Raw genomic sequence first — 25,364 nt, forward strand, 5'->3', positions numbered from 1 at the left:
AAAATTGCTTCCTCTCTCATCGGTTCCTGAACCAATTGCTCCATAAAAACTGTCATTTATTCCATCAAGGAACTAACTCTCTCTAGCATGTCCTGATATTACATTAACCCAGTCAATATTGAGGTAATTGAAATCTGCCATTAATAATGCATTACCAATTTGGTTAACTTCCCTAATTTATCTTGCCATTTCATTGGCCATCTCATCATTCTGGCCAGGTGGACAGTAATATACTCCTATCTGGCGGGGTCTGGGCGGGGCGAGGTCATGGTGGAGGCCGGCAGGGACAGTAGACATTACTCACTCAGGAGAGAAAGTAAGTTCAAAACCAAACAAAAAAATAGGTTAGTTGGGGGGAGTTATGTGTCGGAGAGGAGAGGGGAAAAGGGAGGAATGGTAGATGGCAGGAAAAGGGAATGGTCCGATTGCATCATCGCACGATTTTTTAGAAAATCGCCCCCCTTGCGTACGCGAGTCATGACCGTCCATACATGAGCGCGCCGATATAAAATCGGACACACATGTGCGCGCGAGTATCACATTTTATAACATTTGCACAGCAACATGCACTTGTTATAAAATCAGCGCATCCATGTGCACACACCGGGAACCACACACACATGGACACATATGCGCATGTTTTAAAATCTACCCCTTAGTGTCTTGCACGATCTTTATCCTATTGGACTCTATGCCATACCAGACCCTGCCACCAAGTTGCTCCACTGTATAACTGCGATATAATTTGTACCCTGGTATAGCACTGTCCCATTGGTTATCCTCCTTCCATCATGACTCTGAGATGCCAATTAAGTCTATGTCAGCATTCATTGCTATATACTCTAACTCTCCCATCTTACTTCTTAGACTTTTGGCATTAGCAATCAAACATTTCAAAGTGAATTTTTTGTTTGTATTAACATTCTATTTTCAGTTGACATGGATAATTTGGAATCTTTTAGCTCAGGTGATTCTTTACTTATAGGCACATGGATTACTTTTCTTATTATTGGAACCTCCCTGTTGGGATGCTATAACACTAATGCTTCATTAGTATTCTTGAAGATACCTCCGAACCATGAGCTGCTGAGTGACTGTTGACTTTCTCCTTTGTTCTAATTTAAAAGCTGTTCTTCCTCCTTTTTAAAGGTTAGTGAGAGCAGCCTGGTTCCACCCTAGTTAAGGTGGAGCCCATCCCTTTGGAAAATGCTTCCTCTTCCTCAAAATATTTCCCAGTTCCTTAGAAAACTGAATCGCTCTTCCTTGTACCATCGTCTCATCCATGCATTGAGACTCCAGAGCTCGTCTGCCTCTGGGGACCTGCACATGGAACAGGGAACATTTCAGAAAATGCTACCCTGGAGGTTCTGGATTTCCACTTTCTACATAAGAGCCTAAATTTGACTTCCAGAACCTCCCTCCCACATTTTCCTGTGTCATTGGTGCCTATATGTACCATGACAGCTGGCTGCTCCCTAGCACTATTTAAAATCCTATCTAGGTGATGCATGAGGTCCACCACCTTCGCACCAGGTAGGCATGTTACCAGGCAATCCTCACGCCCACTGACCACCCAGGTATCTACATTCCTAATAATTGAATCACCAAGTATGACAGCCAACATAATCCTTCCCTCCTGGGCAGTAGCCCTGGGAGATACATCCTTGGTGTGAGAGGATAATGCCTCACCTGGAGTGCAGGTGCTTGCTACAAGATCATTTTCTAAGTACTACCAGGGTAAGTGATAGGGGTTACCCATGAGGATAGGAGGGCATATAACTGATTGCCATAGGTGTTGCTACAAGGTAGCAAAGGGTGGAGGTTCCACCCCCAAAAATGGAGGGGCACCTTAGTGCTAACACTGTTCTCTCTAAGATGCGGGCCTGGGCAGCTGTACTACTTCCTCATGATGTCGCACATGCCACATCTCAGCCTGCATACCACCCAGACCCAGATCCAACATGTGGCAGAAAGAGAGCCATTTTGCTGCTCCTCCTCATTTACTAGCCTGTGGGTGTATTCAAAACTCATGGGGTTGACATATCCAGTAAACTAATCTTGAGATGAATGAGATCAGCATAGAGGATGTGCCAGTCCCATGAGTTTTGAATATATTTCTGGGGCTGACAAATAAAGAGGAACAGTGGCAGAAAATGGAGAGGTCCCAGTGGAGCTGCCAATAGATCCCATGTCATCGGTAGCTAAAGAAAGAGGGAATAGCCAGGTGGAGCTGCTGACAAATCCCATTCTGTTGGCCCAGCCTCTGTGTTAGAGAAAGGGAGCCTGCCTGTGTGCCTGCATGCATGAGAGAGGGAGCCTACCTGCATTCCTTTTTGAGAGGAAATCTGCCTGAGTGTGTGTGTTTGTGTGTGTATGTGAGTGAGAGAGAGCCTGCATACATGTGTGTGTGTGTGTATGTGAGAGGGATCCTGTCTGTCTGCCTCTGTGTCTGTCAGAGGGAGCCTACCTATATGCATTTGTGTGTGTGTGTGTGTATAAGAGAGAGCGAGAGGGAGCCTGCCTGTGTGCATTGTGTGTGTGTGTGTGTGTGAGAGAGAGAGAGAGCCTGTATGTATGTGTGAGAGAGAGATAATGTGCCCATGTGTGTATGTGAATGTGAGGGACAAAGTTCCACTGAATATGAATGTGTGTGTGTATGTATATATATATATATATACATACATATATATATATATATATGTATATATATATATATATATATACATATATATATATATATATATACATGAAATAGATTTGCATACAACTGAGGCAGTGTGTATGCAGGTCTCTCTCATGCATATTCATTAAGGATATCCTGAAAACCCGACTGGTTTGTGGCCCTCGAGGACCGGATTTGCCCACCCCTGTTCTAGCATGTAGTTTCTGTGTAGGGATCTAGAACAGTCTGAATTATTCTGATTTCCTCATAGGTATATTGGTATTATAGGGCCTGCTGCAATATTTCTAGTGCTGCCTCTTCATAGATAGGATTGTTACAGTTTGAGTCCTTGGAGTTAATACTGTTGCAGTATGACAGGTTTGCTATATAGGTTCTAAGTTTCTTTTTGTATGGTGAGTTGTTAGGGTCAATGGCCTAGGTCCATCATTGTGGGATTTTCTGTGCATGCAGATTGTGTTACAGAATTGGAGGTGCAGGATGTATATTGAGATTGTCCCTTCTTATATCCCTTCTTCACTCTCATATCCATTTAGAAGAATTGGTTGATTGTGGCTTTTAAATAATTTTAATAATTATTTTACTGGAAGATTGAAATTGGCCAGGCTGTTTTCAGATTGCTCAGAAGGACCTTGGGGTTTTTTTTTATTGTATCTTTTATAGCCAATTTAATGGCAGGGGTAGAGAGGTGTGATGTGTATAAATGTCATTTTGGCTTCCACCCCCCCCCCCCCCCCAACACCTCCTCAAATTTCTGTTTAGAGATATCCCGCCTGATCACCCTTTTCCTACCTCGTTTGGAAGGACTACCTGCTTCCTGTGTTCTGCTGCACGCTCCCTAGACCCTGGCAGGAGATTTTCCCACTGAGGGTTGAGCAGAGCAAAGAATACAACCTTGATCCATCCTAAGCTCTACCAATTAGCTCTAGGGGGCCAGTTGTACTGCATATTTTCCCCATAGACACAGGGGAATAATTTTATAACTGTATGTATTCATATAAAACTGGAGGGCACTTTTTACGTGTGAATTTTGCACATATTTTCAAAGGGAAAGTACACACATACTTACCCTTAGAAAATAATCCCAGGAAAACTGCCTGCATACATTTATACCTGCTAATTACTCTGGGTAGTTTTTCCAAGAACTTCCAAAAAGTATGTATGTAAGTGCAAACTCCTTCTGTCCTTGAGAGAGTCTCTGCTCAGTGCATGTAATGCACAATGCACATAACTTTGCCCAAATGCAAGGAGGATAGTTTTTAAAAAGCTCCATTTTTCAAAGCTGTGGAAATAGCTTTGAAATTTACCCTCAAAATGGGAAAAAAAACTCTTTAGAACATTTGGCCTTTTGATTGGTGATAAGAAACTGTTTTCCTTAGCATACCACTTACATATGATGTTTTATGAAAATAGTTGTATTCATTCTCTGTATTTATAGGTCTCTTTTCATATGCTTGCTCAGGTATGTCTCAGCTATGACCACGCCAGCTCGTATGTCGCCAGTGGATTTCCAGTCTCTGTATTCGCCGAAGTCCCCACCTTCAGAAATGTCTCCCCCAGTATCAAGTTTGACAGTTTCAGTTCCTTCTATGGCTGTCAGCCCCTTCATCGAAGAGGAGCGGCCTCTGCTTCTGGTAACACCTCCTCGATTACGAGACAAGAGATATGACTTCCATAACCAGCAGTATAACTCCTACCACCACAACCCTGGGCATGACAGCAGCAGCCTTCCACCCAGCCCTCTGAGGATAGTGGAGGATGAGGAGTATGAGACAACACAAGAATATGAGCCTTCACAGGAGCCCGCAAAGAAACTAGTCAGCAGCCGGAGGGCAAAAAGAACAAAGCCCAATGGTCATATTTCCAATAGATTGGAAATGGACACTGACACAAGCTCTGAGAGCAGTAGCTCTGAGAGTGAAACAGAAGATGAAAGAATAGGTGAGGATACACCTTTCCTGAGCATACAGAACCCCCTGGCTACCAGCCTGGAGTCAGCCACTGCATACCGACTATCTGACAACAGGACTAACCCAACTAGCCGGTTCTCCACACAGGAAGAATTGCAAGCAAGGCTGTCCAGTGTAATAGCTAATCAAGACCCTATTGCTGTATAAAACATAAACAAACACATAGTCTGTAAAACTTTATTTTATATAATGAAGTATTCCACCTTAAATTAAACAATTTATTTTATTTTAGCAGTGCAGCAAGTAGATAACTGAAAAAAAAAACCTTTTATAAATTAAATATATGTATGTACAAATGTGTTATGTGCCATATGTAGCAATTTTTTACAGTATTTCAAGATGAGAAAGATATCAATGGTGCCTTTATGTTACATTATGTTGAGAGCAAGTTTTGTACAGTTCCAGTGATTGCTGTCCCACAATATATTTGCAGAACCTCCAGTCTTCAGTTTTCTGGCTTCTTGTGCATCACGTTAATGGTGTTGACTGGATGTATGATTTCCAAGAATTGCAGCAGTCCCTCTGTTTGCTTGTAGTGGTAACCTCTTTCTGTCCCAGCCGCCCTATAATGCAGTTCCCATAGCAAATACCATTTTCTTCTGTAGGAGGTTTTTATTTGCTTTTCGTATATGAACTGAGGTTTGCCTGCTCTCTGTCAGCCAAAGGTTTGCTTTACTGGGCACTTGAAAATAATAGTAGATTCGACAGCATGCTACTATTAATAACAGCAGGTTAACAAAACTGCATTAAGTAATGTTAAATAAATATTAGGAATAAAAGTAATACTGTGATAAAGTTATTATTCAGAATTCAGCTTTCTCCTATTATGAGCTCTCATTTTTATTTTGGGGAGGGGGGATATTATTCAGAAGTCTAATGCTTTAATTATCTGTTGGGATGAATGAGGAAGTGGCAGGTGCCCACTCTCAGATATTATTTGTCTCCTTCTGAGAGTTCCATTTTGTAATGCAACTGATAAAATTATGAGCTTGTCCCAGCACCCACCCAGGATAAAATCTTGATACCCAGGGAGACCTCTTGCCCCTGTCAGTTGACTAAACCTGTTCATACCCGTGTTATCCACTGAAAATAGGTTCCAGATGGCTGGAGGCACAAAAGTACAGTGCCAGATTTCAGTCATTGCCATTAACTACAGAAAACACTATGTAGAAGGTCTTTGTAACCAAATAGGCAAGAGACGTAGGCAGCAACAAAGACAACAAATAATAAAGGTGCAATCATTTTTGACCTCTAGTATATTTTTGTTTATTTTTGACTGTGTGATGTTTTCTTCATTTCAAAAAAGGCATGGTTACATTTAAAAAAACAAAAAAATAAAAAGCAAAATGGGACTGCTCTGTGGTGTGCACAGTTAATAATTTCCTGTGTACAGAGAAAGTTCTTGTAACATGGAATCTTTTTAAAGGACAGTTTAAAAATATTGTAATTTTTATAGAAAAACACAGCTGTAGAATTGCTAAGGTAGCAGTTGTGTAACCTATTTTGATTAAAAAATATTTATTTGATAAGCCCCTATATGTATACAAGCACGTCTGCATTAGGCCCTCAATGTGCATGAGTATTTGTTAGGAATGTGCATGTGACCAGTGCTAAAAAGAGAATCTGTGATTGTCAGTGGTTTTGATAGTGTTGTTTCAACGTTGGAAATATTGCACCTTTACAAGCAGAAATCATCCCTTTTTGTTCACAGTTTCTTCCAGTCATCAAATGTCCAGGGTACTTTTATAGTACACCCTCTCCTATTTTTCTTTGGATTGTAGTTGAGTCAAAACAGCGTCATGATTTCTTTAGGCATCTTTATCTTCTCGCATGAAAAGCAAAACAAAATCCATTTTTTCATGTTTTCTTTCTGCCTTTTCTTCCTTCTTTTATTTTTAAGAAAATGAGACTTGGTTAAATCTGTTTCTGGAATACAATCACTTTAGAAAAATATTCTGCTGTGGCTACTCAGCAAAGTCTCTGAAGTGTTTGTCAAGTAAGTCTATTTAGTACTAAGAATGAGAAGTTACCAATGTCTGTTTCTCTTTTCTCAAGAGATATATTTAAAAAAAAAGTTATTGGTTGGGGCACAGAGTAGGCAAAAAAGAGAGAGGACAATGGTGTACACACGATATCTTTCTTATGCAAATTAAATTAATTGATGGATAAATTCAGGGAGCATAGCCTAGCTATGGATTTATGACCATGTTTGTATGTGAACCTACATTTCCTATCCTTCCCTTTCAAAAAATAAAAAATAAATTGATTATATAGTAACTAATGATGACAGAATAAGATCAGTTGACCCACCCAGTCTATTATTCCTGTCCACAATACTAAGGATATCCCAGCTGCCAGCTTGTTGGATATCACTCCTTATCAACATCTGTCTGTCTTACTTAGTGGTTCTCTTCCATTCTGGATAGGTGAGCATATAATATCCCATATTTAATCTAATTCCTATCAACCACCCCCAAATGTCTTACTACCAAGCTTCATAATCTAAGAGGTCGATATTGAAAGATATCCAGATATGTAAGTTAGCCGGATAAAACTTATCCATGGCTAAGTCATTGATTATATCCAGATAAGTTTAAAGTTAGCTGGACAAGTTTTATCTGGCTAATTTTAGACCTGCTATTGAGCAAGTTTTATCTGGCTAAAGGCTTGATTCGTCAAGGTCTTTTCCCATAGACACAGAATGAGAGAAAATCTTTAGTGAATCAAGCCTTAAGTTAGCCGGATAAGTAACTCTTCCCCGTTATGTCCACATCCCACCCACCACCTAACTGGTTAACTACTTATTCAAATAAGTATTCATCCAGCTAATGGAGGCTGCTGAACGGGACTGAATATTGAGTCACTGTTACTTAGCCAGTTAAGTCCCTAGTGATCCAGCTAAATAACTCTGAATATCAGCCTCTAAACCTACAAAACTTGTGAGGCCGTTGTCCATTTGAACATCCAGCCTCCTAGGTCCTCTTTGCCTTGTTGGATTATTACCAGCTGCCGACCTGATGTGATTGATTTCTGGGTTGTTGTAGCCTGCTGACACCAGCCCAGCTACTCCATGGTTTATGGTGGTTTTAGGTGCTGCTTTTTTAATCTCCCCTTTGCTTTTTCCTTATCACCTTGCTGGACAGAACCCAGCCACTACCAACCTGCTGGCACTGACCCAGCTGGTTTCTGGAGACTTGTAACCTCAACTTTCCCATGACTCTCTGTGTCTCTAGCATTCACACTAATTTTATTCACAGTATCATTCACTAATATTCTACTTCTTGCATGTTATCTTAATTATGTTAACTGGTCTTGGTTTTGCACCTTCTTGTAACAGTATGCTTATGGTAAATATAGCATTGGAGGATTGATTCTTTTCAGGTATTTGCAATAGAAAATGTGCAATCAAGGGCTTTATTTACAAAGCATATTTCCCATGGACACAGAATGGGGGAAAAAGCCTTAGTAAATCAGGTCCCTAAGTTGCATTTTGATTGTGCTACCCTCCCCCTCACCTGGTTGTGTTTGGTCCAGTGAGGTAGTTCTATTAAACTGACTCTGAATAGCTTTGCTGAATGAAACTGTACACTTTCTGTTCTTGTCTTTCTGTCTAACCATGATGACAATGTTATGCTCCTTTTGTGGACTACCTTGGCACTGGATCTGGATTACCAATGATTGCTCTGAATAGAGATGCTGATTTTAGTTTTAAAAAAAAGGGCAGATCTCAGACTGGTGAACACAAGCAAGGCTTGCTTTTGCCACATTGACTATATTGGCTTTCAACATGAAAATATGTATGAAAAAAGCTGCAGAGATATGCAGACACTGAAAAGGCCATACATCATGAGCCCAAGGTTTGCAAGTTTGTGAGATTATTTTGTAAATACATATTGTACATTTCCTGGATGTCTTTCTTATCCACTTACTGTCTTTTATGAGTTATACGTCAATATTACTCTCTCAACTTATTGTATAACACTGTAAATAATATATTATCTTTTATTATTTATAATTAGGTATCCAATCAATGGAAAGATTTTTCATATTATTTTAGGATAAATACTAAAAAAAAGTTTTACCTTTTCTTTAAAAAAATTGTATCCTTTTTATCCCTTTTTGTTTTTTAAAAAGAATAATTTATTGTTCAGAAGAAAGAATGTATCTATAAATTGAAATTGTTCATCAAATGCACAGTTGAAAGTCACAAGGTACTGACAAACTAAAGATTTTATTATCCCAAATATTAAGCAATAAGTAATTATTTCAGGCTGTTTTTCCACTTCAGAAACATATAATTTAGATAAGATGTAACACTACCCTATACGGCTCAGATAATGTGCCGCAAACAAAATGTCAGCCTTTGAAACCTTACATTTTTCAAGGTTCTGTTTTCATTAGTAGAATATAGAACATGGTACCAGCTCGGAACACTTTTATTACCATCTGGTTGTCTAAATATATAGGCTCTGCCCACACACATACTTACCTACCTACTAAGGTTTTGATCTCCATTAGCAAAAGACTGTTGCCTCTCTTTTGATTGATAAATTCCCACATTCATGTTTCTCCTCATCTCTGATTTGTTTCATTCAAGACTAGTTGGTGTTTTGAGTGTTTTATTTAACTTTTCTACAGGCTTTTACATTCTGATAAAAAGCAGAAAAATGCTGCTGGCTATGGGAAACTGATGAGCATAGTTCAAGATGTTAAAATTATTCAGATAGTAATTGCAGTTCAACATTGGCAGATTTTTCTGACAAAAGGTCAATCTCTTTGCAGCCAGTTCTAATAAATAGTAATGGTTTGCTAATATTTCAAAAGACAAACATCCTTAATTAATTATATTCTATTATGGAGTACAGAAATTCCTTGCACTCATTATTTAAGTAACTGCAGTTCTCAGATTGTGGCTACCCATTGACAAAACAAGTTTACCAAAAAATATGAATAAAATATACACTATAATTAGCAGTCTTGAGAATTCTCTGTCCTTTTTCAAACAGAAAAATGTATAAAAATAACACATTAGCAGGTGGTAGAATTAATGCAAGTAAGCTTGAAATGTTGTTTGCCAACAAGAAAAAATGATATTCTTTCAGGATCATAAATAAAATTAAAAACAGAGGAATGTACAAAATCTGTCAGCATGTCATAGTGAAACTCTCCCCCCCCAAAAAAAAAAAAAATAAAATAAAAATAAAATAAAAATTCAAATGCAAACGTGGACCTGTTCATTAAGAAAATCAACTCTTTTAATTTTCATTTCCTGTAATTACAGAGAATTGTACCACAAAATGATGATGAAAGTGTTACTTTATGGTAACTCTTATTCACAAATAGAAAAGAAAAGGGGGCATTCTGGCACTTTAATACAATTATTAATATTATTTAGTACAATTATTTGCTAGGAAATGCATTCAGAAATAATTTTGGAAATTATCAATATTAATTTCCTTGAACAGTGATCTCATTGGAAAGGATTTTCAGACTGCAGCATATAGTATTTCTGCATGGCCACATTCAGTTTGCAGGAGTGAAAACCACACCATTGAATGAATCTTCCTTTTATAGGGTTAGATTTAGGATTATGATCAACAAAATCAGTGTTGTTGGATTTTTATCCATAAATTCCTGGGAGATGAATTTATGTTAAGAAAGACAGAGATTTTTCTCTGCCTTTTAGAAACCAATTTGGAAAGTTAATTTATTTTAGGAATAGAAACATTCTAATTTTCTCTTATTTTGTTTACAACATCAGATTAGATAAGAAAACTAGATGTACATGTAAGATATCCTGCAAAAAGTAAAGAATAATATACTACATGTTTGCTGTACTGGAATTTTCAGCATCTTTTTTTTTTTCAAAGCCTGATCACATGCTATGTTTAAGGAAGACATTGTGATGGCAACCTTTAATTAGGTACTACTTAAGTTTATAGAATCCAAGAATTAAAAACATAATTTATGCAAACTGAGCATTGAAAATGTGTGCCATGTTGGAATGAGCTCCCTGAAATGTGAAGATATTTCTTCAACCCAGTTTACAAAGATTTTTTTTTTTATATTATACTCCCATAAGTTTCCAGGAAATATAGAATAAAAATTTGTTGATCCCTGTAAGTTACACAGGCAGGGATATATATATATCTGTACTAAGCTGGACTCCATTATTTAGGCAAAGCTTGTAATATTTCTGAGAGGACCTCATAGAGGAGGCAAGAGACTGGAGTAGTAAGTGTGCTTCCTGTGCCCCTGAGTAGACAGTTTAGAGAGACAATCAAGGACCGAAGCTTGTGTTTGTATGGGTATCCTTCTGTATGTATGTTGATACTAGCTGGTAAACATGTATGAATTCTCTGTGGAGCGTTTAATAAAGACAGATGAATCTCCCAGGAAAATGCGTTTGGTGTATTATTCTGGGAAATAAGATATATTTCTCATTAAAATGCAAGACAATGTTGCTGAAAGAGGCCTCAAGTCATGGTACTAGTTAGTCTTAAAAGTCCAATTCACCCTCTCTTTTAATTGTGAAATTTGTGTATCATTGGCCATAATATAATCTCACAATATTTCTAGAGAACAAATTCTGTTACAATTGGTGACACAAAGGTTTACAAGGCATGTCACATGAAGCAAATTCCTGTACATCTTTATTCACTAATGTCAGATAAAAAATGGTTAACCTGCTTAAATAAAATAATTAGAGATTGTTTTCATATTGAAGCTGTCCCTTTATTGGAACTGCCCTACAAATAAAAAAATTTCAGTTCCAAACAATAACTTTAAAACAAAAAAGGTATGATAGGATCTCTCACGCTTTACCTGTTCTTTGACGTTCAAAATTCAGCTAAACGCTACTAATAAATTAAAAAAAGGTATTAGTACTCCAGTAAATAACATCTATATTTAGCCCTTATGTAGCATCATGATTGTGCTCAAGTGCTGTACATGATGATCTACATCATTACAAAACCATTACAACAAAATGACACTGCAGTCTGAACTTGAGCACAGGGGAGTTAAATAATTTGCTTAAGATCATACACTGAATGGTAGACAGTATATTTGAACCTAGGTCTACATGCAACTCTCTCCCTAATATGAATCTAGAATTTGCACTGCTGAGATGAGTATAAATTGCAATGAAGCCTTACGAGAAACCTATGGCTACCATAGTCATATATAGGATTTTGAAAATTCATTCATCTGGAAGCCAAAAGCTGGAGGTGGCACTGTCCAGGAAGAAGCAGGAAGCAGAAGAATATAACAAAAGATATGCCATACTGGGTGAGACCATCAAGTCCAGAATCCTGTTTCCAACAGTGGCCAATCCATCTCAGGTACCTGGCAAGTACCCAAATATTAGATAGATCATAAGCTACTATTGCTTATTAATTACCATCATTATAGTTTATGGATTTAGCCTCTAGGAACTTATCCAAACCTTTTTAAGCCCATTTACACTAACTGCTGTAACCACATCCTCTGGCAATGAGTTCCAGAGCTTAATTATGCACTGAGTGAAAAAGAATTTTCTTTGATTTATTTTAAATGAGCTACTTGCTAACTTCATGGAGTGCCCCCTGAGAAATAACTGATTTCCATTTATTTGTTCAAGTCCTTTCATGATTTTGTAGACTTCTATCATATCCCCCCTCAGCTGTCTCTTCTTTAAAGTGAAAAGCCCTAACTTCTTTAGCATTTCCTCATTGGACAGCCATTCCATGCCTCTTATCATTTTGGTCGCCCTTCTCTGCACTTTCTCCAGTGCAGCTATATCTTTTTTGATATGCGGTGACTGGTCCTGCACACAGTATTCAAGGTGTGGTCTCACCATGGAGCAATACAGAGGCATTATGACATCCTCCATTTTAATTTCCATTCCCTTCTTAATGATTCCTAACATTCTTTTTGCTTTTTTGATTGCCACAGCACACTAGGGATGGGCAGAAGGAAAAATTTGTTTCGTGTCATTTTTCGTTTCGCCAGGACCAAAATTTGTTTCATTAGTTTCAAGGGGGGGGGGGGGGGGGACCCAATTTGTTTAATAGTTTCATTTGTTTTTCGTTTTCTCATTAAAGTCAACGGGGGAAGTATTTGCAGCTTATTTTTGGCTGAAGAACTATGGTTTTCTTATCAATTCTGATGAAACTTCTGGGGAGCAATCATCAGAATGAGAAAAGAGCTCCAAGGTACTTAAACTGTGGAAAAGTGGCACCAAAATGGCATGAATAGCCTAAGGCACTATAAAGGGGCAAAGGGTGCTTTAACAGACATGCAAAGCAGCAGCAAGAGTGTCAAAAACACACTACAGCTTCAAAAGAGAGCACCGATAACAGATGCATGAACCCTCAAAGGCAGCACAACAGCCAAAGTGGCAAGACAAGTGGCATCATCATCCTCCAGCATAATGAAGGGAGGACATAGCAAGCAGATAGAATGTCAGAAAAAACCACAAGGTGCTGATAAAGGGACTAGCACCAACACACTGAGGAACCATGATAGTGGCAAGAACACCACAAGGAGTGAGTCATCTGGTGTATTGCAGCAAGGCAGAGTGGCAGAAAATTGATAGGGGCAAGACAGGCTGGCAGAGTGGAGGTAATCTGGTCCCTGTGGTTTTGATAGGGACAAGACAAGCTGGCAGAGCTAGGGTAGTCAGGTCTATGTGGTTCTGTTAGGGGCAAGACAGGCTGGCCCTGGGGAGAGTTCCCATTCCTTTGTGCAGGAAAGGTCTCCCGAGAATGGGTTCACCCCTAGAGTGTGGTGGTTCTGTTGGCATCTAGTGAGCTCTCGCTGGTCTTTTAAAATCCGGTGGACGTAGCAGATTATACAAAGGCTGAGGTGGAGGAGGTTTCCATGTGAACAGCGGTTCAACATGGGTCAGCGGGTGTTAAGAGATAGGTTATACCTGGGGAGAGTTCCCTTTCCTATGCGCAGGAAAGGCTCCCTAAAATGGGTTGGCCCCTAGAGTGGAGCACGAGCCTTCAAAGTGTGGCAAGTCGATGTAGAGGAGGTTTCCATGTGAACAGTGGTTCTGGTTCAACATGGGTCGGCGGGCACTAAGAGATAGGCTGGCTACACCCAGGGAGAGTTCCCTTTCCTTTGCGCAGGAAAGGGCTCCCTGAAATGGCTTTGCCCTGAGAGTGGGGAAAGAGCCTTGGCAAGTGTGGCAAGTCAACGTGGAGGAGGTTTCCGTGTGAACAGCAGATCTGGTTCAGCATGGGTCAACGGGTACTAGGAGATAGGCTGGCTACACCCGCAGAGAGTTCCTTTTCCTTTACACAGGAAAGGGCTCCCTAGAATGGGTTGGCCCCTAGAGTAGAGCACGAGCCTTCAAAGAGTGGTGACATGCAGATTTCCAAGTGAACAGCAGTTCTGGTTCAACATGGGTCAACGGGTACTAAGAGATAGGCTGGCTACACCCAGGAAGAGTTCCCTTACCTTTGCGCAAGAATGGGCTCCCTAGAATGGGTTGGCCCCTAGAATGCAGCACGAGCCTTCAAAGTGTGGCGAGTCGATGTGGAGGAGGTTTCCATGTGAACAGCAGTTCTGGTTCAACATGGGTCAGCGGGCACTAAGAGATAGGCTGACTACACCCGGTGACAGTTCCCTTTCCCTTGCACAGGAAAGGGCTCCCTGAAATGGGTTGGCCCCAAAAGTGTGGTGGGTCCATTGGCATCTAGTGAATATCCAGAAGCTATTAACTGCTTATGCACTTCAGCTGATAACAAAGGAACTTGAAGAGCTCTAGAAATAAGAAAACTGCTACTCAAGTCCAAATCTACAATATCAACCTATGTTGACTTTTTACCCTACACAGTGCCTCTGTAAATTATGGGAAAACAGAGGATGAACTAGAGTGCAACTACCACCAGTTTTCTATAGTACTAGAAACATTAATGTTGGCATCTAAGAAAGATTTAGGGAAAATGGCCCATATCATGAAGGTCATGAAAACTATTGAGCATATGAAATATGCAAGCTCCAAACAAACATCTTAAGTCAGCTTTTTATGTTCTTACATTCCAAATATTGCAAAACAGGAAAAAGAATATTCTGTAAAGAAGCGATGCACAAATACATGAAACTGAAATTAGAAATACTAGAACTAAACTTAGACAGGCACAGTGTTTGAGGTCAGGCCCTTGTAGTGACTTAAGGGCTGGGCAGACAAGCACAACATTTGAGGTCAGGCCCTTGTAGTGACATAAGGGCTGGACAGTGGACAGACAGACACGGTGTTTGAGGTCAGGCCCTTGTAGTGACATAAGGGCTGGATGGGCAGGCACAGCGTTTCAGGACAGGCACTTGTAGTGATGTTTAGGGCTGCACAGACAGGCTCAGCATTTGAGGTCAGGCCTTTGTAGTGATGTAAGGGCTAGACAGACAGGCACAGCGTTTGGGGTCAGGCCCTTGTAGTGACGTAAGGTCTGAATGAGCAGGCACAGCATTTGAGGTCAGGACCTTGTAGTGATGTAAGGGCTGGACAGGCAGGTACAGCGTTTAAGGTCAGGCCCTTGTAGTGATGTATGGGCTGGACGGGCAGGCACAGCGTTTAGGTCAGGCCCTTGTAGTGACATAAGGACTGAACAGGCAGGCACAGCATTTAAGGTCAGACCCTTGTAGTGATATAAGGGCTGGACAGACAGGCACAGTGTTTGAGGTCAGGCCCTTGTAGTGATGTTTAGGGCTGCACAGACAGGCTCAGCATTTGAGGTCAGGCCCTTGTAGTGATGTAAGGGCTAGACAGACAGGCACAGCGTTTGGGGTCAGGCCCTTGTGGTGACGTAAGGTCTGAATGAGCAGGCACAGCATTTGAAGTCAGGACCTTTTAGTGACATAAGGGCTGGTCAGACAGGCACAGCATTTGAGTTCAGGCCCTTGTAGTGACGTAAGGTCTGAATGAGCAGGCACAGCATTTGAGGTCAGGACCTTGTAGTGATGTAAGGGCTGGACAGGCAAGCACAGCGTTTAAGGTCAGACCCTTGTAGTGATATAAGGGCTGGACAGTGGACAGACAGGCACAGCAGTTGAGGTCAGGTACATGTGCTGATATTATCTGGAGCATATGAGGCAATTGGAGCTGCTGCAAGGCTTTAAATTGCTTTTATGCATCTTGCCATTCACAGGGAAAATTTGGAAACCCAAGCAAAGGCATATTTATTTTCAAAAACACTGGCATTTCCATCAACTCTAGTGCCAGCCTTGAGCGGTGAGGGCTCATGATATCCCCTGTCATTGAAAATACACATTCACTGGGCACACTGGTTGCTGGACATAACAGATATCGCTGAGCCACTTTGGATAGGTGTGGCCAGACAGTGGACTTTTGTGCCCAATAAGCCAGTGGATCTGTGCATGTCCTCTATGTGAGATACCGTGTCACTGACATTTGTGCTGGTATCGCCTTTGTTTGGGTGGGCTGAGAGTCCTTCTTGCCAGCTGCTTTCTCTCTATTCCGTTCCAGAACAGATGCTTTTTTTAGGAGCAACATGGCTTTGGTGTACTGAAGTGGAGGAGGAAATACTAGCTGTCACTGACAGAGTGCTGCTCCTGCTTGGGCTTGGACTCTTGAATTGCTCGCAGTTTCCTCCTCTGCTTCATGGCTAATCTGTCTCAGGCTATGGCTCTCCTGTTCATGGACTTTTACTAACAGTAGGTCCTTCACAAATGTGAGACAATTGGACTGTAGGGCAAGTTTCCCTTTCACACAGGGATCACAGACTGTGGCGAGCATGTATGTGTGGTCTTTTGTTAAAGTTCTTAATCTCTCTTGCATCTGCTTCTGGAAAAAGTCCAGAGAATGCAGCACTTCTGCTGTCATTCCCTCTTCCTGTTTAAAGCCCTCCAACGTTTCCTCCAGAAAATTAACTATAGGGATGATGTCAGCCAAGGTGGCACTTCTGGAACTCAGCTCCTCCATGGCATCCTTGAAGGGCTGCAGGATTTTTACCAGCTGATGCATGACTAACCAATCATGATGCCCTAGAGGACGCTGCACACCTATGTCCATTGCCACAGAAAGTTCATGAAGGGATGTCTGCTGCTCCACTAACCTCTGCAGCATCATATAGGTGGAATTCCACCGGGTGCCAATGTCTTGAATGAGACGCTTGTGAAGCATCTCCAAATCAGTCTGCTTTTGTCGGAGAAACTGTCCCGCCTTCACACGTCTGTGGAAGTGCACTGCTATGTTCCTGCACTTGTGTATTAACATATGCAGGTATTCATTCTCTTGGTGATTGGACTCCAGCCCCAGAGCTGACTTCACTACCAGGTACAGAGTGTGTGCAAAACATCGGATGTTCTGAAAGCACCCATCACATATTGCCTTTACCATGTTTGCACCATTGTCTGTGACAAAGAACCCTGACTGAAGATTCCTGTCTCGCTGTTATAGCTGCCAGCCCACCGGCATCTGTTTGATGCATGCCAGAGTATTGGCTGAGGTATCAGCCTTGTCCGTCAGGTGGGTGTGCAGTAAAGCCCACCTCCACCCTGATATTGTTCACTAATAGAGCTGCTGCCTGACCCTGCCTCAGCCAGGTCCCACCAGTGTGCTGTCGGGGAGAGGAAAGAGTGTGCAGCATTCATGGCGGTTCAGATATCGCAGGTGAAATGCACACTCCCCTCTGCTTAACTAGCTGCGCTTGGATGCGACTGCAACACTGGTTGTACAGGCTAGGGATGACCTTTCTGCTAAATGTGGTTTTGGAGGGGACTTTGTAATTTGGAACTAAGACCTTCAGCAAATGCTTGAAACCCACATTCTCCACTACCGGCAAGGGCTGTTCATCAAGGGCAATCATTTCCCCGATGTTCCTGGTTACACCTTTTGAGGCTGCCTGCCTCTTTCCCCGGGATAGCATTACCGAACACCACCCCATTTCCTACATGGTGGGTTGTCGCTTCTGACACATGGCAGGGGGCTGCTGGCCTGCCACCTGACCGCTAGAAGGGGCTGAGGGCGTGGGATGACTCTGCTCCTTTTCAACTACTTTAAGCTGCCTGGAAAAAGGGGTCCCCTGACTGGTACTGCCACCATCCCCAGGCGGCAGTACTGTTGGGTTTTGCTAAAATTAGTTAGATGTCCCATTTGCTTGCCTCTGCTAATAGCCCTGGCACAGTAATTACACTGAGCAAAATCCGGGTCCTCCATCACTTTAAAGTGGCTCTAGATCATAGATTTCTTTCATGATCCCTTCTCTATAGCCTTCAGGGTAGATGCTGGCACTGGAGTTGAAATAGTGGGTGCACCCTGAGAAGTAATGCCAGGGGCATCAGTCACACTCTGTGCCTGTGCTGACTGCTCTTCCTCCTCCTCATCATCATTTTCATCTCTCCCCTGCAGCACTGAAGTGGAGGCTAAGACAGAACTAACTAATCATCCTAAACCTTCTTCAGCTATTACTTCTTCCATTTCTGATTATGAAAATCCCACACAAGATGATTCTTCATCAGAATCAGAAGCATACAGTGTCTGTGCTATATTGTCAGTGCTAAGTAGAGTCTGCTGTCGCACTGCTGCTTTTGGGTCTCACCCTTTTGTCTTGCATGACTCAGCCTCCTCTTCACTCACCTCCAAAACAACAGGGTCAGAAACAGGTGGTGGCGGTGCATCATCTTTAAATTTCAGTTTTTTCCGGATGGAACTGCCTGCCCCTCCAGAGATTTTATATTGGAACAGCTCCCTTTTTAACTTTAATGGGGGACTGGCACTGCTTTTTGAAGTGTCTCCTCTGCCAGTCCCAATCACTCGTCTACCTTTCCCTGACATCATGGATTTAATGCCACTGCCTACTAGGGATTTCAATTAAAAGAATTATTTAATTATTGGTGAATGAACAACTCTGTACCAATATATGTGCGTCTGCAAACTACACACAGACACACAGTGCAATGCCTTGCTGTAACACTGCAACTGAGACTGCTGTATGTGCACAAAAAAATGTTAACTCCAGAGGCCTACTAGGGATTTGGATTAAAAGAACACCGCTGTACCAATATATGTGAGTCTGGAAAACTACACAGACATACAGTGCAGTGTCTTGCTGTAACACTGCAACTGAGACTGCTGTATGTGTACAAAAAGACATTTAAACTCCAGATGCCTACTGGGGATTTGGATTAAAAGAACACCCTGTTGCGTCCGTCAGTCTCAGACGGCTTCGACCTCTGTACCTCACCTTTCTTCCTTCTCTCTCCTCATGCCACTCTCTCCAGCATCCCCGGAACGGCAACGGCTATGGTGTTTGCCATGTTTCTCCTAAGAGCTTCCTAGGGTGCGTGTGCGCACGCCACCCACGTCTTTATCTACATCATGGCGGGAACCTCGGGGGGTGTCCCCTCCGGATGACATAACGCCATCCGGGTATTTAGCCTGCCCTTCGTTTGCTAACAATCTGAGTTAGCAAGGATCATGAAAGGATCGTGAATGGATTGGAATGCCTCTGGTCTAAGCTACTCTGCCGCTTCCTTGCTGCCGCTGGAAGCTCTCTGTGCCCTTCCGGATAATTCATCACTAACCTGGGTACCCCCTCCTCGGGGGCCCTTATGCTTCCTTTCAGGTACCTATCTTGGATATTGGGTACTCGCTCCTCGAGGGCCTACTCTCCCTACCTTGGTGCCTACAGTTCAACTACTTCTGCCTGCCAGGAGTTTCATCAATACAGCTATCTACTTCAGTGAGTAACTAACATTGTCAGTCTGTCTCATCTTCAGCTTCAGCGCTGGGAGTCTGCATCCGGGACTTCCTCTACTACCCTGCGCTGCCTACCATCTGCACAAACGTGGGACTGATCTCCTCTCCTGAGGACCCCTGGACTAATTCTACTAGGTTACCTCACTGCTGCCACCCCTGGACAGTACCACCAAGCTGTATAATAAATATAAATTCTCTATGTCTGCATGTATAGAGTCTAGCCTAGTACTGTGGTTCCTCATGGGGCTCCTCCCTGTGGGAGTGGCCATCACCGTAGTACCCAAGAATGCACTCCAACACCTCAAAACCATAACAGATTGCTAACTCCATGGATTCGGCTCAGCTCACCGCTTTGCAGGCCATTCCGAGCCTGGCTCAGTGAATCTCCAGACACCAGAATTTGTTAGACAACTTGACTGTTGCACTTAACCTGTTACACGCACAGATGAATACACCGACTACCGCAGGTAAAGAAGTTACACCGCCAGAAGTAGGGATGTGAATCGTTTTTTGACGATTTAAAATATCGTCCGATATATTTTAAATCGTCAAAAAATTGTTAGGGCCACGATACAATACCAATTCCCCCGATTTATCGTTAAAAAATCGTAAATCGGGGGAAGGGGGAGGGCAGGAAAACCGGCACACTAAAACCCCCTAAAACCCACCCCCGACCCTTTAAATTAAATCCCCCACCCTCCCGAACCCCCCCCCCCAATGCTTTAAATTACCTGGGGATCCGGCGGTGGTCCAGAACGGCAGCGGTCCGGAACGGCCCCCTCAATAGAATCGTGTTGTCTTCAGCCGGCGCCATTTTTCAAAATGGCCACCGCAAAATGGCGGCGGCCATAGACAAAAACGATTTGACGGAGGAGGTCGTTCCGGACCCCCGCTGGACTTTTGGCAAGTCTTGTGGGGGTCAGGAGGCCCCCCCAAGCTGGCCAAAAGTTTCCTGGGAGTCCAGCGGGGTTCCGGGAGCGATTTCTTGCCGCGAATCGTTTTCGTACGGAAAATGGCGCCGGCAGGAGATCGACTGCAGGAGGTCATTCAGCGGGGGTTCCGGACCGCCGCTGAACAACCTCCTGCACTCGATCTCCTGCCGGCGCCATTTTCCGTACGAAAACGATTCGCGGCAAGAAATCGCTCCCGGAACCCCGCTGGACTCCCAGGAAACTTTTGGCCAGCTTGGGGGGGGCCTTCTGACCCCCACAAGACTTGCCAAAAGTCCAGCGGGGGTCCGGAACGACCTCCTCCGTCGAATCATTTTTGTCTATGGCCGCCGCCATTTTGCGGCGGCCATTTTGAAAAATGGCGCCGGCTGAAGACAACACGATTCTATTGAGGGGGCCGTTCCGGACCGCCGCCGTTCTGGACCACCGCCGGATCCCCAGGTAATTTAAAGCATTTGGGGGGGGGGGTTCGGGAGGGTGGGGGATTTAATTTAAAGGGTCGGGGTGGGTTTTAGGGGGGTTTAGTGTGCCGGCTCACAATTTTAACGATTTTTCACGATAGTTTACACACCCAAACGGCAACAATACGATTCCCTCCCCCTCCCAGCCGAAATCGATCGTTAAGACGATCGAGGACACGATTCACATCTCTAGCCAGAAGTAACGGTCCAGACTACAGTGCCTCTATCTGCTCCAACACGCTTCTCGGGTGAAGTTTGGAAATGTAGAGGATTTATCAATCAGTGTTGCATGCACTTTTCTCTGCAATCTAACCATTTTCCTACAGCGTATGCCAAGACCACCTATATCCTTTCATATCTGGACAGAAGAGCGCTGACTTGGGCCTCACCGCTGTGGGAGCACAAGACCCTATCCTGAATGATCTTGCCGGGTTTCTTGAACTGTTCAAATCAGTATTCGATGACCCTGCCCAGTACTCGACAGCAGGATCAACCTTGGTTCATCTAAAACAAGGGAATAAACCTTTACCAGACTTCGCCATTGAATTCAAGACGTTGGCTTCTGAATTACATTGGGACCCTAGATGCCTGAATACCCACTTCTTCAAAGGACTGAACTCCCAGTTGAAAGATGAGCTGGCGGCTCGAGAGATGCCTTGAATCTTAGCAGAACTGATGAAGTCGACAACAAGGATTGATCGCCGACTTCATGACAAGGTTCAAGAGGTCAAGAACCCCAGAAGACCAACTCAGGGAGAGACTGGAGTCAAGTCTGTACCCAGGCCTATACCTCCAGGTCCTGTTGCGGGCAAAGAAGAACCAATGCAATTGGGCCGTAGTCATTTGACTTCTAAAGAGAGATGACTCCGAGACCTAAGTCCTGTGGGAGGACTCTTCTTAGGTCTAACTGCACCCTCTCCTCCACTCTCTCTTCCAGTATCTTTAATCTGCAGACCTCTAGAATACCAGACCCTTGCCTTAGTGGATTCTGGGGCAGGGGGAAATTTCATTTTGAAACATCTAGTGGAATATTTGCGGATCCCCACCACTACCATGACGTCTCCTCTACTTTTGTCCTCTATTCATGGAGAGCCCTTACCGGGTGAAGTAACCCTGCTTATAGAACCAGTGAGCTTACATACTGGTGCTCTTTATACAGAGACTATTTCCTTCTTTGTGCTAGAGAAGGCCATGCACCCTTTGGTACTTGGGCTACCATGGCTGCAGAAATATATGCCACAATTCAACTGGGCCACTTTGGAGCTTTCACGTTGGGGTCCAGATTGCTATGGCAAATGCTTGACGGAAGTCTCTCCAATACAATGCATTCCAACTACCCCATTGTTGCCTGGGTTGCTGCCTCAATATGCATCTTTCCAAGATGTGTTTTCAAAAGAAGCCGCTGATGTATTACCTCCACACAGATCCTAAGACTGCGCCATCAATTTGAAGCCTAATATGGAACCACCCAAAGGAAGGGTTTACCCTCTCTCTGTTGTAGAGAATAAAGTGATGTCAGAGTGCATCCAGGAGAATCTCCAGAAAGGCTTCATAAGACATTCCAAGTCTCCTGCCAGCGCAGGCTTCTTCTTCATGGGGAAGAAGGACGGAACATTACATCCATGCATTGATTTCAGAGGTCTGAATGAGATCACTGTAAAAGATTGCTATCCCTTACCACTCATATCGGAGCTATTCGACAGGTTACAGGGAGCCAAGATATTCTCCAAGCTTGACCTCAAAGGAGCGTATAACTTAGTTCGCATCCGCTCTGGCGATGAATGGAAGATGGCTTTTAATACCCGGGATGGGCACTTTGAATACCTGGTGATACCCTTCGGCTTGTGCAACACCCCGGCTGTCTTCCAAAACATGATGAACGATATTCTGCATGATCTACTCTACCAATGTGTCATTGTCTACTTAGAAGACATCTTGATATTATCCTAGGACCTGCAATCCCATCAGGAAGATGTCAAAAGTGTTCTGCAGAGACTTCGAGAAAACTGCTTTTATGGCAAGTTGACTAAATGTGAATTCCACAAGGAATCTGTGCCCTTCTTAGGGTACATTGTCTCAAACAAAGGTTTCCAGATGGATGCTCAGAAGCTTGAGAGTATTTAAAAATGGACACAACTCACTGGTCTAAAAGCTCTAAGATGATTTTTGGGATTTACCAACTACTACAGGACCTTCATCAAAGATTACTCTTCATTGACTGTTCCATTAACAGCAATGACTAAGAAGGGAGCCAACATTGCCACTTGGTCTACGGAAGCTGTGACAGCATTTCAGAAGTTAAAAGACGCCTTCTCAAGCAAACCATGTCTCCGCCATCTGGACCCTACATGACCCTTCATTGTGGAAGTCGATGCCTCTGACATAGGTGTAGGAGACGTGCTAAGCCAGACCAGTGACTCTAAGATCTTGCACCCCTGCTCATTCTTTTCCTGATGCTTTTCGCCAGCAGAGAAGAACTACGGCATTGGGGATTAAAGAATTGCTGGCAATAAAAATGACATTTGAAGAATGGCACCCCTGGCTTGAAGGTGCACAACATCAAATCACTTTTTACACTGATCACAAAAATCTCAAGTACTTCAACACCTTAACCATAGACAGGCAAGCTGGTCCCTGTTCTTCAACAGATTTGACTTTGCGCTGAAATATCGCCCTGGTGATAAGAATGTCAGAGCAGATGCATTATCTCACTCTTTTCTCTCTGAAGACGTACCTGATGAACCCCAGCATATCCTCAACCCGAAGAGAGTTATTCTGACAGCTACACATCCAGTACCTCTGGGCAAGACCATTGTACCCTGCAATCTAAGAAAGAAATTGCTAGCATGGGCTCACGATTCAAAACTGGCTGGACACCCTGGTCAATGGCGAACACTGGCTAAGCTACAAAAGTACTATTGGTGGCCCACCATGAAGGAAGGCACTCTTGCGTACGTAGCTTCCTGCTCCAATTGTGCCAGACAGAAACCTCCGCCCAAACGTCCTTGGGGCCTGCTTCAACCCTTGCCAGTACCAGATGAGCCCTGGACCCACATTGCAACAGATTTTGTGCTGGACTTGCCACTTTCTGGAGGTAACAATACCATCTGGTTTACAGTGGATCAATTTTCGAAGATGGCTCACTTCGTGGCTCTCCCTGGCTTGCCTTCAGCCATGGAACTTGCTAAACTATTCAACAGTCACATCTTTCGCCTACACGGCATGCCTAAACATATTGTTTCTGACAGAGGAGCTCAATTTACAGCAAATTTCTGGAAAGCCTTGTGAAAGAAATTCAACATCAGACTTGATTTCACCTCTGCGTACCATCCTCAGTCGAATGGCCAAACTGAGAGAATTAATAGAACTCTCAAACAGTTCCTCCACGCCTATGTTGGTTCATGACAGAATGACTGGGCTGAACTGTTGCCCTGGGCTGAATTCGCCATCAATTCGCATCCAGCATCATCTACTGGATCTATACCTTTTGAAGTGGTCTATGGATGACAACCCTTACCACCTTTACCACTTCCACTTTCTGTGTCATCCCTGGCAGCTCAATCTACTGCCAAAGATATACAACACTCTAGAGTAAGACTAAAGAGATGCTCCAAAAAGCAGGACAAAGAGCTAAGAAAGGCTATGATGCTCACCGTAGTAAGGCTCCTGAATTCCAGCCTAGTGATAAAGTCTGGCTGACTACCAAACATCTAAGACTCAAGCTTCCATCTGCTCGATTTGCTCCAAACTTTGTCGTACCCTTTCCTATTCTCCGACGATTAGGCTCACTCACCTATAGTCTGAAACTTCCTCCAGCTATGAAGATTCATAATGCATTCCATGTTTCGCTGCTGAAATCGCTAGTTCTTAGCGAGCTTTCCACCAAGACACCTGAACCTACTCCTGTTGATGCAGAAGAAGACATCGAGTACAAGGTTGATGCCATCCTTGATGTAAGAAAGAGAGACAGAGTTTGAGAATACCTCCTGTCATGGGAGGGATACGGACCAGAAGAAAACTCATGGGAACCTTTGGCTAATATTGTTACGCTTGGGCTGAGTTCAGGGGTAGTGAACACCACCCAAAGGGGTGGCTCCAGGTGGAGAGAGACAGGGATGGCTGGAAACCGTGGCTGGGTCAGGGCAGACAGCAAGAAGCAGTGTCTGGGTCTAGGCTGGGTCAGGGCAGGCGGCAGAGCAAGGCAGGTCAGAAGGCCCGTAGGCCACACACACACACAGAAGGCCCGTAGGCCACACACCGTAAGCGGGGCAAGGCAGGTCAGTAGGCCCGTAGGCCACACACACACACAGAAGGCCCGTAGGCCACACACCGTAAGCGGGGCAAGGCAGGTCAGTAGGCCCGTGGGCCACACACACACACAGAAGGCCCGTAGGCCACACACAGTAAGCGGGGCAAGGCAGGTCAGTAGGCCCGTAGGCCACACACACACAGAAGGCCCGTAGGCCGCACACAGTAAGCAGGGCAGAGAGCCCGTAGGCCAAACACACACAGACAATAGAGCAGAGGGCCCGTAGGACCGCATGCACAGTAAGCAAGGCAGGGCAGGGCAGAAGGTCCAAAGACCATACACAGCAC

At 43.4% G+C, this 25,364-nt stretch overlaps 1 protein-coding gene across 7 annotated transcripts in view; it reads left to right on the top strand.

The window, feature by feature from the left end:
• The window catches only part of NRG1 (neuregulin 1), a 550,039-nt gene extending 540,157 nt beyond the window's left edge, over positions 1 to 9,882 (top strand). For all 7 annotated transcript variants that reach the window (XM_029601717.1, XM_029601714.1, XM_029601723.1 and 4 more), the window contains one exon: positions 4,143 to 9,882. In XM_029601717.1, the coding sequence (XP_029457577.1) occupies positions 4,143 to 4,797 (655 nt within the window). In that variant the 3' untranslated portion in view covers positions 4,798 to 9,882. The remainder of the gene's footprint in view (positions 1 to 4,142) is intronic.
• The last annotated feature ends 15,482 nt before the right edge of the window (positions 9,883 to 25,364 follow it).

The sequence above is a fragment of the Rhinatrema bivittatum genome, chromosome 1 (assembly GCF_901001135.1).
Source record: "Rhinatrema bivittatum chromosome 1, aRhiBiv1.1, whole genome shotgun sequence".
In the NCBI taxonomy this organism is placed as follows: Eukaryota; Metazoa; Chordata; class Amphibia; order Gymnophiona; family Rhinatrematidae; genus Rhinatrema; species Rhinatrema bivittatum.